Below are 19137 nucleotides of genomic sequence, written 5' to 3' on the forward strand. Positions count from 1 at the left end.
AGCATGAAGTTAAGTTTCAATCCTCCAACTGTATCACTTCTTAATACTTTGCTGTTTTGCCCAAAAAATCCAAATGCTGCATTCTGAAAGTTTATTATTTATACATCTGTGATTTAGTAGTGGAGTCTTTCTTAACAAATGCAGAATAAATTTTTTTCACAAAATAAAAGAGTGGACTATAATGCAGGTATGGAGGTTTTGGTGTGTCATATTTTATTGTGAAAACAGGTCCTCTGTTACTGTGTAAATTAGGTAAATTAATTTGGTTGCCTTCCAGTCCCAAGTCATTTTTGTTTCTCATTTTAATTAATTTTCTAAAGATATCTTGCTTCTTTCTGTACCAGATGGCTTAATTGATTGCATGGATCCTGACTGTTGCCTTCAGCCTTTATGCCATGAAAATCCACTGTGCCTCGGATCATCGGATCCCCTTGATGTGCTTCAGCAGACACAGATGCCAACTTCACAACAGAACCTTCGATCCTTCTACGACAGAGTCAAATTCCTCATCAGCAAGGATGGCACACATGTGATCCCTGGTGAAAACCCTTTCCACAGTGGGTAAGATCTTTCAGACGGGCTTTTTAAAAATGTATTTGCAGAATAAATCTAAAATATATTAAAGTCTCGGTTTGGATATGTTTTCTGTCAACTTTTCCCATGACGAAAGCATCCCTTCACAATTGGATTGGAAGCCAATGTAAGCATTCCACTGTACTGAAACGTTTCTGTCAGTGGAGTTGCTGCAGCATCACTGCTGGCGGGATGGAGCAATTACAATATATGCTGCGGGATTCTCCGTCAACAGGATCCTCCCCTTCGCCAGCAACACACCCACGCCCGCTGGTTTCCTGACAGTGGGGGATGGCCACAATAGGAAACCCCATTGGCTGACTGCCGAAACGGAGGATCCCGCTGCCGTCAGAGGGGCATCGCGCCGGCAAACGGGGTTGGCAGGACGGAGAATCCCGAAGTTTACATCCAATTATAAATGTATACATTCGTAACAGAAAAAGAAAAACGTGTCATGTAGCATTAAAATTGGGACTGAACTATATCTGCATGCCGTGGTCAAAAATAACTTGTCTTAAATCCGGCACTATGCAGATACAAGTAGTTATGGACTTCATGTAAAAAATAATATTTATTGTTTTATATCTTTTGTAAAACTTGAAAGTAAATTCCAGAACACATTTTGCAGCTAGGGTTATGTTGGTGATAAAACTTTCAAAAGAACATCATAGAATTGTTACAACACAGAAAGAGGCCACTCGGCCCATCGTCAGTGCCTGCTCTGCTCAAAGCAACTCAGTTAGTCCCATTCCCCATTCGTTCCATGTAACCGTTAGTAGGAGTAGTGGAATATGGGTATTATGTGAAGAGGCAGCAATCAGAAGTAGCAAGGCTCGCCATATTAAGCATGCTATGAATTGCCTGTGTGATATTTGTTAATGTGTCAAGTTGCCTTATGTCTTGTTACATTCTGGGAATTTTATACTAGATAATTTCCTCTGGTTCAGGGTCATAGACCACTGCTGAGAACAAGCACTCACTCCGAGAGCACAGTGCATGCCTTTACTTTCCAACTATCTTGGTAAATGTAATAAGCTCGGGGGTCAATTAAGGAACTTCCACTGCTCTATTCCAGGAAGTACTGCATGCACTAATGATTTCCTTGACTTGAGTAGATGGAATAATAATCATTCCACCGGAGTGTGGCCCAGGTTTTAAAACTAGTAGTCAGATTTATTGTAAGCAGATAAACAGAGGAGAGAAGCACATAACAGAATTACACTTTTTATGTATTTAATTATATCTTCTTGGGATATCGAAAATTTGAAAAAAAATCCCTCCTGTTCCTATACAACCTCAAAACATGGTGCATAATTAAATTTGTGAGTTTGTTTTACATGGAGACCCTGGCTTGCCCTTAACAAGTAGCTTCAGGTCAACTGAGACTGGGAGAAAAAACAACCTTAGTCAGACAGAAAAGTAAAAAATCTTTCAAAGAAATATCAGATCTTAGGGCATTGAAAAAAGTAGCTTTATAATTATATTGGGTAATCATACATTCATCGGATTCCAAATGTCTTTGTTCACAGTAATAGATCTGCCAATTAAATGTTTACTTGAAAAGAACTATACTTTTTTGAACAGAATGGATTAACTTGAGACCAAACTATGCTGTCCCACTAAATTGCTGCTGTAACAACCTAATAATCAACTGTTCACAGCAGCAACTAAGACACAATGGGCTGGACTTTCTTGAAGGAAATGGGTATTACTAGATGGGGAAAGCTCCTGATCTTGCCAATCCGTGTCTGTTAAGGAGACCCCTATCTGCCATATTTCTGTTCCAGAGAGGTGGGGAGGGATGCAGTCAGGCCCACTGCCTCCAGAGGCATGGCCAACGTGGCAATGGAGGTGGGTGGATGGTGAGGCCGTTGGCGAGAAAGCCCATCTCCATTTACTGAGATGCTGACCCAGTAGTCATCATGGCTATCAGGCCCTCGGGTCTTCACCTTATGCCCCTTCCATGACCCACACAACATCCATATCACCATTCTCCTTCATATCTTCCATGTACCGTGCATCCTCCATACCCACTCTTTCAATATCCACTATATACACATGGTAGCACAGGAGTCAGCACTGTTGCTTCACAGCACCAGGGTCCCAGGTTCGATCCCAGCTTGGGTCACTGCCTGTGCAGAGTCTGCACGTTCTCCCTGTGCCTGCGTGGGTTTCCTCCTGGTGCTCTGGTTTCCTCCCATAAGTCCCGAAAGACGTGCTTGTTAGGTGTTTTGGACATTCTGAATTCTCCCTCTGTCTAACTGAACAGGCACCGGAGTATGGCGTCTAGGGGCTTTTTACAGTAACTTCATTGCAGTGTTAATGTAAGCCTACTTGTGACAATAATAAAGATTATTATTATAACAACCAGTGAGCAATTGGTAAATCTGCCAAGCTTTTGAAATGTTCCTGAAACTAATAAAATAAGCAGAGACTTTGAAAACTTTGAAAAAAAACTGCTTGGCTCACAACTTCTTAAAAGTGTCAAACAAACACAACTATTCCTAAAAATCAATGTCAGAAGCATTTTTCCACATCGAACCTGGGACCCTGGAGCCGTGAAGCAACAGTGCTACCCACTGTGCTACCTTGCCGCCCGGATTCTGGACTCAGCAAAAATCTGGGCCAGTGTATCAGGCACGCTAACACAGAATTGTCAGTTCCATTTGAATGTCCTATCAAAGCCGATATAGATAAGCCTCTGGGTCAGAGCTGTTAGGAATCCAATGGGCTGTCTATTTTCTGGAAGTGAGCCTGTTTTTTGTTTGATAACAGTACTAGCACTATGACAAGTAAAAACAAATTTTCAGGGCTAAAAACATTTCAAATTTTCCCTTGTGTCCAAGCGGACAGACTAAACCATTGCTGGTTGGGAGCTTTGATAAACAGGTTAGGAGCAATCCAAGCTTCTCTGAAGCTGTTAAGAGAATTGTGATAGAGACCCGATCGAACAGCCTCAATGCACGCGACTCGGTGACAATGAGGCCGTCAAATCTCACGATTTGAATGTTTATTGTTTATTGCTTGTTAGGTACCCGAACAGGTGCCGGAATGTGGCGACTAGGAGATTTTCACAGTAAATTCATTGCAGTGTTAATGTAAGCCTACTTGTGACAATAAAGATTATTATAAAAATTATTTGGTAGCACAGCACAGCTCACAGGATTAAAAACAATCTTCATGCCATCTTCAATGCAAACAGGGGGCAGGATTCTCCGCAATCGCCGTGATGTCCGCCGACCGGCGCCAAAAACGGTGTTAATTAGTCCGGCATCGCACCGCCCCAAAGGTGCGGAATTCTCCGCATCTTGAGGGGCCGAGCCCTCACCTTGAGGGGCTAGGCCCGCGCCGGAGTGATTTCCACCCCGCCGGCTGGTGGGAAAGGCCTTTGGCGCCCCGCCAGCTGGCACGGAAATTACTTTGTCATGCGACGCTCACGGCATCCCCGCGCATGCGCAGTGGAGGGGGTCTCTTCCGCCTCCGCCAAAGTGAAGACCATGGCGAAGGCGGAAGGAAAAGAGTGCCCCCACGCCACAGGCCCGCCCGCGGATTGGTGGGCCCCGATCGCGGGCCAGGCCACCGTGGGGGCACCCCCCGGGGCCAGATCGCCCCTCGCCACCCCCCCTGGACCCCGGAGCCCGCCCGCGCCTCCTTGTCCCGCGGTTCGAAAGGTGGTTCAATCCACGCCGCCGGCATGGGTTGACAGCGGTGGGACTTCGGCCCATCGCGGACCGGAGAATCGCCGGGGGTGGGCCCGCCGACCGGCGCGATTTCCACCGACCGGCGCGATTCCCGCCCCCGCCGAATCTCTGGTGGCGGAGAATTCGGGACACGGCAGGGCCGGGATTCACGCTGGCCCCCGGCGATTCTCCGACCCGGTGGGGGGTCGGAGAATCACGCCCAGGATTTCAAATGTTGTTGGTGTTTCGCTTTCCATACCGAGTAGTGCGCATGGCAGACTTTAATCTGTTCCCGTAGCTGGATCTTCCTGGAACAGATCGTTAGTCTGTCACCAGAGGCTTATAGCTTGAGAGGCGCCACTCCACATCAAGTATGGCCGACTAGGAGATTCTCCCGCTCTTACCATCTGCCATTGGCATGTGTTGGAAGGATTTTGCAGCTTGATACTCAACTTGTTTGGCCACGTTGTGAATTCACCTTCCTTGGCCATCAAGTCCTGAGGTGGGATTCAAACACGGAGCATTCCGACAGGTTTGAATAATTGTCTGATATATTTTAAATGATTTATTTTTCGCTTTTTCTTTTTGGTCCCTTTTTATCTCTATTAATTCCATATTGCTTTCAGTGTAGGATTTTACAGTGAATTCAATATTCTAATTTACGCTTGTTTGGTTGAATTCTGCATTTATCATTCTGGGTTCTTCAAAATGATTGGTTGAATATACAAGCTGTTATTTGCTCTGTTTACACTGGTACCAAACTCCACGTAGAGAGCAAGCAGGACCCAGACCTTCCTGTCACTTGCCATTTCAACTCACGGTCCTACTCTCACATCCACATGTCCGTCCTTGGCCTGCTGCAATGTTCCAGTGAAGCCCAGCGCAAACTGGAGGAACAGCACCTCATCTTCCGATTAGGCACATTACAAGCTTCCTGACTTAACATTCAGTTAAACTGTGAATGCTCTCCTCCACTTCACCCCACTTTTATTTCTATCAATGTTCATTTCTTCTATTGATCTGTTTTTCCCTCACCATTGTTCCCCCTCCAATTGGGCCAACTGTTCCGAGTTGCCCTTTGACACACTGCTCACCTTTGTTCTTCCATTCACATATTCTAATCTTTTTATGTGCCACTATCAGCAACCTTCTTAGACTTAATCACCCCATTTTCATTCTTTTTGTCTTCTGTCCTCGATGTCTTTGTCAATCTCCATCTATCGCTGGCCCCCTATCCAGCCCCACCACCCCATGCCCCCCGCACCCCCAACAGTATAAATCTGACCCCATTTCCAGGTCTCTCCAGCTTTGAAAATGAGTCATCCAGACTCGAAACGTTAGCTCCCTTTTTTCTCCACAGATGCTGTCAGAACTGCTGAGAATGTCCAGGATTTTCTGTTTTCGTTTCTGATTCCAACATCCGCAGTAATTTGCTTTTATTTTTAAAACCCAATTATTTTCTTTCCAATTAAGAGGCAATTTAGCGTGGCCAATCCACCTCACCTGCACATCTTTGGGTTGTGGGGGTGAAACCCACGCAGACACAGGGAGAATGTGCAAACTCCACACGGACAGTGACCCAGGGCCGGGATTCGAACCCGGGTCCTCAGCACCGTAGTCCCAGTGCTAATCACTGCGCCACTGTGCTGCCCTGTAATTTGCTTTTATATCCATGTAGAGAGTGCCATGCTGAAGTTACCCTCTAATTCCCAAAGTTGCCACATAGAAGCCCACTAAAATTCTGTGGGCATCTGGAAGTGTAATGAAAAGTGAGCGCTGTTTGTTTACTTCTGACTTCCAAATCTGAGCCATTAGTTTTCAGTTGGACCAAAGCTAAAAGCATTTCTAGTCTTTTACAATTAATGCTTTGTTCATAAAAGCATAAACATTGTGTGAGAAGGTCATTTTAATTACTGTGAATGGTGAGGTAAGAGATGTGAGGCTTGATAAACCATTAAACAAATTGATAATTATAACTTGTCATTTGAAAAAAGCTGAGACACCATTTTGATGCGTACAAAGTAAACATACAGTGATATATTCCAATGAGCATCAAAGAGCCTTAGATTTTTCTTCATGTCAATAGTTAGAATATTCAATCAAAAAGAAACAGCATTTGACTGATGCTTTGCATTTTCCAGTATCTTGCTACCAATATCATGGGCGAGATTCTCCGACCCCCCGCCGGGTCGGAGAATCGCCGGGGGCTGGCGTGAATCCCGCCCCCGCCGGTTGCCGAAGTCTCCGGCATCGGATATTCGGCGGGGGCGGGAATCGCGCCGCGCCGGTTGGCGGGCCCCCCCCGCTCGATTCTCCGGCCCGGATGGGCCGAAGTCCCGCCGCTAAAATGCCTGTCCCGCCGGCGGAAATTAAACCACCTACCTTACCGGCGGGACAAGGCGGCACGGGCGGGCTCCGGGGTCCTGGGCCGGGGGGGGATCTGGCCCCGGGGGGTGCCCCCACGGTGGCCTGGCCCGCGATCGGGGCCCACCGATCCGCGGGCGGGCCTGTGCCGTGGGGGCACTCTTTTCCTACCGCCTCCGCCACGGTATCCACCATGGCGGAGGCAGAAGAGACTCCCTCCACCGCGCATGCACGGGAATGCCGTCAGCGGCCGCTGACGCTCCCGCGCATGCGCCGCCCGGAGATGTCATTTCCGCGCCAGCTGGCGGGGCACCAAATGCCTTTTCCGCCAGCTGGCGGGGCAGAAATACGTCCGGCGCCAACCTAACCCCTCAAGGTTGGGGCTCGGCCCCCAAAGATGCGGAGCATTCCGCACCTTTGGGGCGGCGCGATGCCCGTCTAATTTGTGCCGTTTTGGGCGCCAGTCGGCGGACATCGCGCCGTTTCCGGAGAATTTCGCCCCATGTCTCTGTTTAGTTAATTAATATCATTACTGAACTTAGGAATTCTGGGGGCAGGTTATCTCTCTTAGTAATTGAAAGAGGAAATATTGTTTCCTACTTAGTATTTTGGGACACTTGTCTGAAATTGCTACATTTCATCTGTTAAATTAATTATTCACATTCTCTTTCAAAACAAAATTTTCTCCTTCCACTAAAGAACAAAGAACAATACAGCACAGGAACAGGCCCTTTGGCCTTCTAAGCCTGTACCGATCATGATACCACCCTTGGCCAAAACCCTCAGCAGTTCCTACTGCCATATCCCTCTATAGCCATCCTATCCATGTATTTGTCAGGATGCCTTTTGAATGTCGTTAATGCATCTGCTTCCACAACCTCCCCTGGCAGCGCATTCGAGATACTCACCATCCACTGTGTAAAAAGAACCTGCCGCGCACATCTCCTCAAAACTTTGCCCCACGGACCTTAAATCTATGTTCCTTAGTGACTGACCCCTCCACCCTGGGAAAGAGTGCCTGTCCACCCACTCTATTCATGCCTCTCATAACCTTGTAGACGTCTATCAGGTCACCCCTCAACCTGTCATTCTAATGAAAACACTCCGAGTCTATTCAGCCTCTCCACATAGCTAAAACCCTCCAGACCAGGCAACATCCTGGTAAACTTCACCGTTTAAAACTTCACTGTTTAAAAAAGGAGGTCGGCAGAAAGCAGGTAATTATAGGCCGGTAAACTTAACTTCGGTTGTAGGCAAAATGCTGGAATCTATCGTTAAGGAGGAAATAGCAGGGCACCTGGAGGGAAATTGTCCCATTGGGCAGACGCAGCATGGGTTCACAAAGGGTAGGTCGTGTCTGACTAATTTGGTAGAATTTTTTGCGGACGTTACCAGTGCAGTAGATAATGGGGAGCCAATGGATGTGGTATATCTGGATTTCCAGAAAGCTTTTGACAAGGTGCCACACAAAAGGTTGCTGCATAAACTAAAGATGTATGGCATTGAGGGTAAAGTGGTAGCATGGGTAGAGGATTGGTTAACTGACAGAAAGCAGAGAGTGGGGATAAATGGATGTTTCTCTGGTTGGCAGCCTGTAACTAGTGGGGTCCCTCAAGGATCAGTGTTGGGCCCGCAGTTGTTCACAATTTACATAGACGATTTGGAGTTGGGGACCAAGTGCAATGTGTCAAAGTTTGCAGACGACACTAAGATGAGTGGTAAAGCAAAAAGGGCAGAGGATACCGGAAGTCTGCAGAAGGATTTGGATAGGTTAGGTGAATTGGCTAGGGTCTGGCAGATGGAATTCAATGTTGCCAAGTGTGAGGCTATCCATTTTGGGAGGAATAACAGCAGAATGGATTATTATTTAAACGGTAAGATGTTAAAACATGCTGCTGTGCAGAGGGACCTGGATGTGCTGGTGCACGAGTCACAAAAAGTTGGTGTGCAGGTGCAACAGGTGATTAAGAAGGCTAATCGAGTTTTGTCTTTCATTGCTAGAGGGATGGAGTTCAAGACTAGTGAGGTTATGCTGCAATTGTATAGGGTGTTGGTGAGGCCGCATCTGGAGTATTGTGTTCAGTTTTGGTCTCCTTACCTGAGAAAGGACATGTTGGCACTGGAGGGAGTGCAGAGGAGATTCACTAGGTTGATCCCAGAGTTGAGGGGATTAGATTATGACGAGAGGTTGAGTAGACTGTACTCATTGGAGTTTAGAAGGATGCGGGGGGGACCTTATTGAGACATATAAAATTATGAAGGGAATAGATAGGATAGATGCGGGCAGGTTGTTTCCACTGGCGGGTGAAAGCAGAACTAGGGGGCATAGCCTCAAAATAAGGGGAAGTAGATTTAGGACGGAGTGTAGGAGGAACTTCTTCACCCAAAGGGTTGTGAATCTCTGGAATTCCTTGCCCAGTGAAGCAGTTGAGGCTCCTTCTTTAAACGTTTTTAAGAAAAAGATAGATGCCTTTCTAAAGAATAAAGGGATTCGGGGATATGGTGTACGGGCCGGAGAGTGGAGCTGAGTCCACAAAGATCAGCCATGATCTCATTAAATGGCGGAGCAGGCTCGAGGGGCCAGATGGCCTATTCCTGGTCCTAGTTCTTATGTTCTTATGTAAACCTCCTCTTCACCCTCTCAAAAGCCTCCACACCCTTCTGGTAATGTGGCAACCAGAATTGTGCGCAATATTCCAAGTGTGGCCTTACCAACATTCTATACAACTGTAGCATGATTTGCCAGTTTTTATACTTGATGCCCCGTCCAATGAAAGCAAGCATTCCAGATGCTCTCTTGACTGCCTTGTCGACTTATGGTGTCACTTTCAAAGATCTGAGGATCTGTATGCCCAGATCTCTCTGTCTTTCTATATCCCTCAGAGTTTTGCCATTTACTGTAGATTTCCCTTCTATGTTAGACCTACCAAAATGCATTAGCTCACATTTGTCCAGATTAGAGGCGGCATGTGGCACAGTGGTTAGCACTGGGACTGCGCCGCTGAGGGCCCGGGTCACTGTCCGTCTGGAGTTTGACAATCTCCCCATGTCTGCGTGGGTTTCACCCCCATAACCCAAAGATGTGCAGGTTAGGTGGATTGGCCATGCTAAATTGCCCCTTAATTGGAACAAAAAATAATTGGGTACTCTGAATTTATTTTAAAAAAACATTTGTCCAGATTAAATTTCACTTGCCATTTCTCTGCCCAAGTCTCCAACCTCCCTATGTCCTGCTTTGTCCTCTGACAATCCTCAACACTATCTGCCACTCCACCAACTTTGGTGTCATCAGTGAACTTACTAATCAGACCAGCTACATTTTCCTCCAAATCATTTATACTACAAACAACAGAGGCCTCACACAGATCCCTGTTGAACACCACTAGTCACAACCTTCCATTCAGAAAAACACCCTTCTACTGCTACCCTCTGCCTTCTGTGACCGATCCCATTCTGTATCCATCTTGCCACATCACCTCTGATCTGTGTGACTTCACCTTTTGTACCAGTTGCCATGAGGCACCTTGTCAAAGGCTTACTGAAGTCCATGTAAACAACATCCATTGCCCTCCCCTCATCAATCATCTTTGTCACGTCTTCAAAAAACTCAATCAAGTTAGTGAGGCACGACCTTCCCATCACAAAACCACGCTGCCTATCGCAAATGAGTCCATTTGTTTCCAAATAGGTATGAATCCTGTCCCTGTGAATTCCCTCCAGTAATTTACCGACAACCGACGTGAGGCTCACCGTCCTCTAGTTCCTGGATTATCTCTGCTACCTTTCTGAAACAGCGAGCGGTACCACATTAGCTATTCTCCAGTCCTCTGAGATCTCCATACTGCAAACCATCCATGACTCCGAGATCTGGGGCTAAATTCTCCGTAATCGGCGCGATGTCCGCCGACCGGCGCCAAAAACAGCGCAAATCAGTCCGGCATCGCGCCGCCCCAAAGGTGCGGAATCCTCCGCATCTTGAGCGGCCGAGTGCCGGAGAATTTGGCAACCGGCGGGGGCGGGATTCACGCCAGCCCCTGGAGATTCTCCGACCCGGCGGGGGGTCGGAGAATCCTGCCCCTGGTTTAATTGTTTTCGCCATCGCTAGGCTGCCACAAGACAAATTTAACCTGAGGACAGATCTCTGTGAATTTCTTCATCATCACAAAGAAAATGATCCTGGGCGAAATTCTCCGGAAACGGCGCGATGTCCGCCGACTGGCGCAAAAAACGGCGCAAATCAGATGGGCATCGCGCCGCCCCAAAGGTGCGGAATGCTCCGCATCTTTGGGGGGCCAAGCACCAGGCTTGAGGGGCTAGGTCGGCGCCGGACGAATTTCCGCCCCGCCAGCTGGCGGAAAAGGCCTTTGGTGCCCCGCCAGCTGGCGCGGAAATGACATCTCCGGGCGGCGCATGCGTGGGAGCGTCAGCGGCCGCTGACGGCATTCCCGCGCATGCGCAGTGGAGGGAGTCTCTTCCGCCTCTGCCATGGTGGAGACCGTGGTGGAGGCGGAAGGGAAAGAGTGCCCCCACGGCACAGGCCTGCCCGCGGATCGGTGGGCCCCGATCGCGGGCCAGGCCACCGTGGGGGCACCCCCCGGGGCCAGATTGCCCCGCGCCCCCCCCCCCCAGAGCCCGCCCGGCCACCTTGTCCCGCCGGTAAGGTAGGTGGTTTAATTTACGCCGGCGGGACAGGCATTTTAGCGGCGGGACTTCGGCCCATCTGGGCCGGAGAATCGAGCGGGGGAGCCCGCCAACCGGCGCGGCGCGATTCCTGGCTCCGCCGAATATCCGGTGCCGGAGACTTCGGCAACCGGCGGGGGCGGGATTCACGCCAGCCCCCGGCGATTCTCCGATCCGGCGGGGGGTCGGAGAATCTCGCCCATTGTCTTTAACCACTCTGTGACCTCTGTCATCCAAATATACCTAGATTGATCCTCCTTCTGCTGCCCTACACTTTGCCCTTCAGAGGAGATCTCTGTAGATTTTCAGCTCTGATCAAAAGGCCAAAATACTGATATTTTTTTTCTGGATGTCAATCTTTAGAGTTCTTCTTGTTCTTGTTATTTCAAGCACCTCTTAATTTGTCTGATGGTACATTCATGGATTTTTTTAGCATATATTTTAGCATCCACATTTCAAAGGTCTCTATTTTCCTTCACAAATCCCATAGATTAATTTTGCTTACATGTCTAATATGGTGTACTTTGTCAAATGCCTTTTTATAGTCCATAAACACAACATCAATGACACTACCCTCATCAACCCCCTCCATTACTTCATCCAGAAACTGTCGGAAGTTATAAATTTGCTGATTGAACATGTACGATAGGCCTTTGATATCTAAGTGTTCATTCATAAAGTAGCAAAAATCAGAAATAGCAAAAAATATCAAATTTTAACTGTCTTATTGGAGTAATGAAAGTACTCCAGTTTAAAAGTATTTCACACTGGCAGCACAATGAATCTTTTGTTTAAATTTTCTGATACTTTTTTTTAAGATCTTTAATTTCTTACCTGGCAGGCAGTTTCCTTCAGTTGGAACATTCTTGGCCTTTTCTTGAACTGTCATCAATCCCAGCCACAAATGTTGACAGGAAGTTTGTTTCCAGTGAGACAAGCTACTGTGGGTATTTGACTCTTCCTACATGATGGATGTATCCTTCCACAGTAAGTCACTCCATCTAGCAGCTTCGCCAGGAACCTTTAATGCTTGATCTCACCAGGGATAGACAGATATGAATTGCCCAAGTACTTGAGGTTGTAACACACTTTGGAAAAACAATAGGTCTTTTGCATTACTCATTTCGTTAGTGTTGCTTTTATACTTGGCACTTTTAATTCTCTTTCTTTTAGGAATAGTGATGGATAGTAATGTGACTTGTGACATGGCTGTCCCTCAATCGAAGCCTATTGTGTATTTCTGGCGACAAAGTAAATTATTTTTTAGTGCAACATAAATGTTAGAATGCCCACAATTTATAAAGGACTCGAGCTCAATTTTGTTGTCACGGCATCCTGATTTATATATTTTACACTACCAGGAGTCAGCCTTGGCTCAGTGGGAGTGGAGTCACTTCTGAGTTGAAGATTATTAATTCAAGCTGTCCTTCAAAGACTTGAGCAAATAATTTAAGCTGGTAACTCAGGACAGTTATGAGGGAGTGCCACAGCGTCAGACGTGCCGTCCTTCAGATGCCACATTAAGTCACGGCTTCATCTGCTCTTTCGAGTGGATGCAAAAGGCCCCGTGGCACCATTCATTGAAGATTAGGGAAATTCTCTGAGTACACTGGCCAACATTTGTCCCTCAATCAATGTCAAAAACCGATCACATAAAATCTTTATTTTATTGTGTTTGTGGGATCTGGGGCGAGATTCTCCGACCCCCCGCCAGGTCAGAGAATCGCCGGGGGCTAGCGTGAATCCCGTCCCCGCCGGTTGCCGAATTCTCCGGCACCGGATATTCGGCGGGGGCGGGAATCGCGCTGCGCTGGTTGGCGCCCCCCCCCCCCCCCCCTGCGATTCTCCGGCCCGGATGGGCCGAAGTCCCGCCGCTAAAATGCCTGTCCCGCCGACGTAGATTAAACCATCTACCTTATCTGCGGGACAAGGCAGCACGGGCGGGGTCCTGGGGGGGGGGGGGGGGGGGGGGGGCGCGGGGCGACCTCGCCCCGGGGGGGTGCCCCCACGGTGGCCTGACCCGCGACCGGGGCCCACCAATCCGCGGGCGGGCCTGTGCCGTGGGGGCACTCTTTCCCTTCCGCCTTCGCCACAGTCTCCACCATGGCGGAGGCGGAAGAGACTCCCTCCACTGCGCACGCACGGGAATGCCATCAGCGGCCACTAACGCTCCCACGCATGCGCCGCCCGGAGATGTCATTTCTGCGCCAGCTGGCGGGGCACCAAAGGCCTTTTCCGCCAGCTGGCGGGACGGAAATTCATCCGGCGCCGGCCTAGCCCCTTAAAGTTGGGGCTCGGCCCCCAAAGATGCGGAGCATCCCGCACCTTTGGGGCGGCGCGATGCCCGACTGATTTGCGCCATTTTGGGCGCCAGTCGGCGTACATCGTGCCGATACCGGAGAATTTCGCCCCTTGTTCTGTGAAAATTGTCCGCTGCATTTCTTTATATTAAAATAATAATAACACCTCAATATACGTTCCTTGACTATATAGCACATTGTCAATCCTTGAGGTCATAAATAGATTCTGGACAAATGCAAATGTTTTCCTAATTTTACCTTTTCAATCTGAGAATCTTAGAATAATCATTATTGTCACAAGTAGACTTACATTAACACTGCAATGAAGTTACTGTGAAAGGCCTTTGATCACCCCTCGGTTTCTCGTGGAGAAAGAGATGATAATTCAGCAAAATGTCCTTGCTTATTTCTTTGTTATGTATCGATAACGATGCCTTTATTACTGACCATCTGCACATTAATTTACAGAACACATACTTGTACCGTACTTCATCTTTTAGGCAACACTCAATGAGCCAACTAATTGTTCATAACAGTAGTTGCTGCAGAGCATATCAAATCAAATTAATCAAATATATATGAAAAACCAAGCAACAAATTGGACCTTTCAAAATTAAATTCCAGTTTTTATCATCCATGAATCCATCCTTCAAGTGACATTGCTAGCTGTCAATATTTTGCACTTTAAAGTTTGAAAATATCGATTATAGCCACATATATTTAAATTAGCCTGATTAAGAAGTCCTCAAGAAGTATGTAACTTATAGCATTTTTACTTATGATTATATTGAAACAATGCATTTATTTGATTTATATCCTAATTTTAAATTCTTAGCGGAATTCTAGTATCCAGGATTTCAACTGCTTATAATATAAAAATAGGATTTATGATTCTAGAACTAGGCTGATTGGAAAGAACTAGCACATTTTCCTCACGGATAATATTATGTAAAAATATTGAAAGAATTGATGGCAGGTGGGTTTTTTGCGGTCGTATTTAGCTTGTTTGCAGTGTAATTGCTTTTAGCCAAGGTCTCCTGAAGGAAAAGATTGACTAAATTACCATTAACTTCGGTTCCCAAGGACTTGGTATATTGTGAGAAGTTGATCTTGCCTCCAGTAAGGACACGTTATCCCACAAAAGGCCAGATGCTTACAAGACAGTGTTAATTGTTTTCTGAATGGGGCAAATGTATATGCCAAGGGAGCTTGCAATTTGCAGATCTAATTGAGCAAAGGCATTGAGACACTGCTGTGGGCTCCTTCTCCCAAAATGTTTGCTGAGCCAATATTTTATACCCGAGATGGCAGAGATAAATGTAAACAGCATGCAGTGCTTGATTACCGTGACTTTCATTTCAGGGTTTTTGAAAACAAAAGTAAAATGGTTTGGAAACAACTCTTGGAGTGTTGTCAGTGGGCAAGGTTAAATTAAAGCTTTTAAAGCCCAATGGAAACTAAATGATTTAAACGTGTTGAAGTAAAACATGATATGTGTTTGAGGAAAATTCATGATTTTGGTGGTGGATTGGCCATCTAAATTCTGCATCCTGTACGATGGTATCCTACAGGAGGAGGCCTTTGATGAAAGTGTGACAGCTGACCACATTAGCATGTTACAGGAATGGCCTTGCCAGTGCTGCATTCAAAATTATTGAGTACACAGTAAAATGCTGTAAACTGTCACTACATTTCCAACAGAATCAGTGAGTCCTTTCTCATGATTATTTCTCCTGCAAGCCAAGTTTCTATCGTATTGTCAAGCTGTCTTAATTTCTGTATCCAATTTCAGCAGCACACTTGAATAAGCAAGATTGCCTGGGTGCATGATCAGATAAGCCTCCTGGTAATTAGTTCAAACACTCCTGTTACCACAATGAACAGGCGCAACAGTCCACATAGTTGAAACTCATAAACCCCTTTACAATGACAGAAAAGGCAGGTTCACTCAGAAACCCCTGCCAGTGGGTTCAATGGCAAACGTGAGTGGGGGTGGGATAAGAAGGGGGCCCAGAAATCAGTTTCATACTGACTTGAATTTACAGCAGGATCTCCCGCTGGTACCCGCCATGGCGGGTCATAAAACCTCATTTGCATCCTGTTACTGCGATACGGATGAAGGCCTAAAGCCCCCCCCACGCCATATCTTCCTCAATGCCGGTGGAAAAACCTGCTGGTGTGAAGCACATTCAGAACAACGTGGCGTGCAGATGTGTGAGCAATGCCTGGGGCTGCCTCTAGAGTTCAGGATGGAGGCTGCCCACAACCCTGGACTCTGGAACACCACACCATCCGCAGGTGGATCTTCCAAATTAGGTGCCCTGGAGGGCGTCCATCTTCCAGCATCAGAATATTCCGAGCGATCCTTCTTCATTCTCAGGAGGTCAATCCTCCAGTCTCAGAGTGCTCCCGGAGATCGATCTTCACTTTCAGCAGCTCACCTTTTTTCTTCAATAGTGGGTCAGTGATGCTGGGTGCCTTTTCAATATGGTACCCAGATATGGCAGCGGACTACTCTCCATCCACGCCTGCCCCGCCACGGAATACAGTGAAAAACATCTGGAGGAATATTTAATGAGGTTGGAGAGAATTTGATGCCAGCCTCCGCAGCAGGAAACACTCCATGTTTCTGCCCCTGCCACTGCACTTAGACTTGGATTTTCCCAGATATCGGCAAAGGCCGATGTCAGGTGGGAAAAATGGGTTAAGCACTTGACGGCAATGGCAGCTTTCTCTGCTATATAGTCTGAGACTTAGAATGAAAAACTTCAAATGACAAGTCCCACAGCAAATTGCTGGCGGGGCTTGTCTGATTTGCCCATCCCACCAGCAACTTAGAAACCGAGAGTCCAACCCCAGTGCACATAAAGCAAAGCATTTCACCCTAGCACTGCCTGGCACATTCCTGGCACTGCCCATGCACTATCTTGAGAAAGCCTGTGCTGTGCCCTGTCATGAACCACCCTCCCTCCCCCACTCCCCCCTCTGCCCCTGAGCGAGCAGCTGAATTGTTACTTGTTGGTCCCGATTCAGTCTAAATTATAAATGACTTTCAACCCAAGTTAACAACATATTTGTACAATTCTGATGCTCCTTCCTGAGCTGTGAAGCAACATGAGCTGGCTGCTTGTGTAATCAGGTAATTCCATTCAATCTACCTGTAGAAATATACTGAACCCTGCTTGAAGTGGCAAGTTTCAGAATGAACAAGATATGAGTTCAGTGATTGTCGGATACAGCAACTGATTGCTGTAAACAAATTATTGGCATTTCTCCCTGACATTCAATGCAATAACACAATCGCATCATAATTGACAAGATATATGGCTCAGAAATAAAGCGTAAAACCTAAAATCTAATCTAATCAACCTAAAAAGGTTGAATAGAGTGCAGGACAGACAGGTCCTTGTGAAAATGAGGGATAGAAATGGCAAGATTAGGGAACCATGGATGACAGGTGGAATTGTGAGACTAGCTAAGATGAAAAAGGAAGCATACATAAGATGGAGGCGACTTAAAACTGATGAAGCTTTGAAGGAATATCGGGAAAGTAGGAGAAATCTCAAACGCGCAATAAAGAGGGCTAAAAGGGGTCATGAAATATCTTTGGCTAACACGGTTAAGGAAAATCCCAAAGCCTTTTATTCGTATATAAGGAGCAAGAGGGCAACTAGAGAAAGGATTGGCTCACTCAGACAAAAGAGGGAATTTATGCGTGGAGTCAGAGGAAATGGGTGAGATTCTTAATGAGTACTTTGCATCGGTATTCATCACGGAGAAGGACATGCCGGATGTTGAGGCTAGGGATGGATGTTTAAATACTCTAGGTCAAGTCGGCATAAGGAAGGGGGACGTTTTGGGTATTCTAAAAGGCATTAAGGTGGACAAGGCCCCAGGTCCGGATGGGATCTATCCCAGGTTACTGAGGGAAGCGAGGGACGAAATAGCTGGGGCCTTAACAGATATCTTTGCAGCATCCTTGAGCACAGGTGAGGTCCCGGAGGACTGGAGAATTGCTAATGTTGTCCCTTTGTTTAAGAAGGGTAGCAGGGATAATCCAGGGAATTATAGACCTGTGAGCTTGACGTCAGTGGTAGGAAAACTGTTGGAGAAGATACTGAGGGATAGGATCTATTCACATTTGGAAGAAAATAGACTTATCCGTGATAGGCAGCATGGTTTTGTGCAGGGAAGGTCATATCTTACAAACCAAATAGAATTCTTTGAGGAAGTGACAAAGTTAATTGATGAGGGAAGGGCTGTAGATGTCATGTACATGGACTTTGATAAAGTTTCCCATGGCAGGTTGATGGAAAAAGTGAAGTCGCATGGGGTTCAGGGTAGATGGATAAAGAACTGGCTGGGCAACAGGAGACAGAAAGTAGTGGTGGAAGGGAGTGTCTCAAAATGGAGAAAGGTGACTAGTGGTGTTCCACAGGGATCCGTGCTCGGACCACTGTTGTTTGTGATATACATAAATGATCTGGACGAAGGTATAGGTGGTCTGATTAGCAAGTTTGCAGATGATACTAAGATTGGTGGAGTTGCAGATAGCGAGGGGGACTGTCAGAGAATACAGCAAAATATAGATAGTTTGGAGAGTTGGCCAGAAAAATGGCAGATGGACTTCAATCCAGGCAAATGCGAGGTGATGCATTTTGGAAGATCCAATTCAAGAGCAGACTATACGGTCAATGGAAGAGTCCTGGGGAAAATTGATGTACAGAGAGATCTGGGAGTTCAGGTCCATTGTACCCTGAAGGTGGCAACGCAGGTCGGTAGAGTGGTCAAGAAGGCATACAGCATGCTTGCCTTCATCGGACTGGGTATTGAGTACAAGAGTCGGCAGGTCATGTTACAGTTGTATCGTACTTTGGTTAGGCCACATTTGGAATACTGCGTGCAGTTCTGGTCGCCACATTACCAGAAGGATGTGGATGCTTTAGAGAGAATGCAGAGGAGGTTCACCAGGATGTTGCCTGGTATGGAGGGTGCTAGCTATGAAGAAAGGTTGAGTAGATTAGGATTGTTTTCATTGGAAAGGCAGAGGTTGAGGGGGGACCTCATTGAGGTCTACAAAATTCTGAGAGGTATGGACAGGGTGGATAGCAACAAGCTTTTTCCAAGAGTGGGGGTGTCAATTACAAGGGGTCACGATTTCAAGGTGAGAGGGGGAAAGTTTAAGGGAGATGTGCGTGGAAAGTTTTTTACGCAGAGGGTGGTGGGTGCCTGGAATGCTTTGCCAGTGGACGTGGTAGAGGCGGACACGATAGCGTCATTTAATGAAATGAAATGAAATGAAAATCGCTTATTGTCACAAGCAGGCTTCAAATGAAGTTACTGTGAAAAGTCCCTAGTTGCCACATTCCGGCGATGCATCTAGACAGATATATGAACGGGTGGGGAACAGAGGGAAGTAGATCCTTGGAAAATAGGCGACAGGTTTAGATAAAGGATCTGGATCGGCGCAGGCTGGGAGGGCCGAAGTGCCTGTTCCTGTGCTGTAATTTTCTTTGTTCATTGTTCTTTATCAAATTCAG

At 46.8% G+C, this 19137-nt stretch overlaps 1 protein-coding gene across 11 annotated transcripts in view; it reads left to right on the plus strand.

Moving 5' to 3' along the window:
• Positions 1 to 19137, plus strand: part of tenm4 (teneurin transmembrane protein 4) — a 3407721-nt gene that overhangs the window by 3267593 nt on the left and 120991 nt on the right. For all 11 annotated transcript variants that reach the window (XM_072476554.1, XM_072476555.1, XM_072476556.1 and 8 more), the window contains one exon: positions 345 to 561. In XM_072476554.1, the coding sequence (XP_072332655.1) occupies positions 345 to 561 (217 nt within the window). The remainder of the gene's footprint in view (positions 1 to 344; positions 562 to 19137) is intronic.

The sequence above is a fragment of the Scyliorhinus torazame genome, chromosome 15, assembly GCF_047496885.1.
Source record: "Scyliorhinus torazame isolate Kashiwa2021f chromosome 15, sScyTor2.1, whole genome shotgun sequence".
Lineage (NCBI taxonomy): Eukaryota > Metazoa > Chordata > Chondrichthyes > Carcharhiniformes > Scyliorhinidae > Scyliorhinus > Scyliorhinus torazame.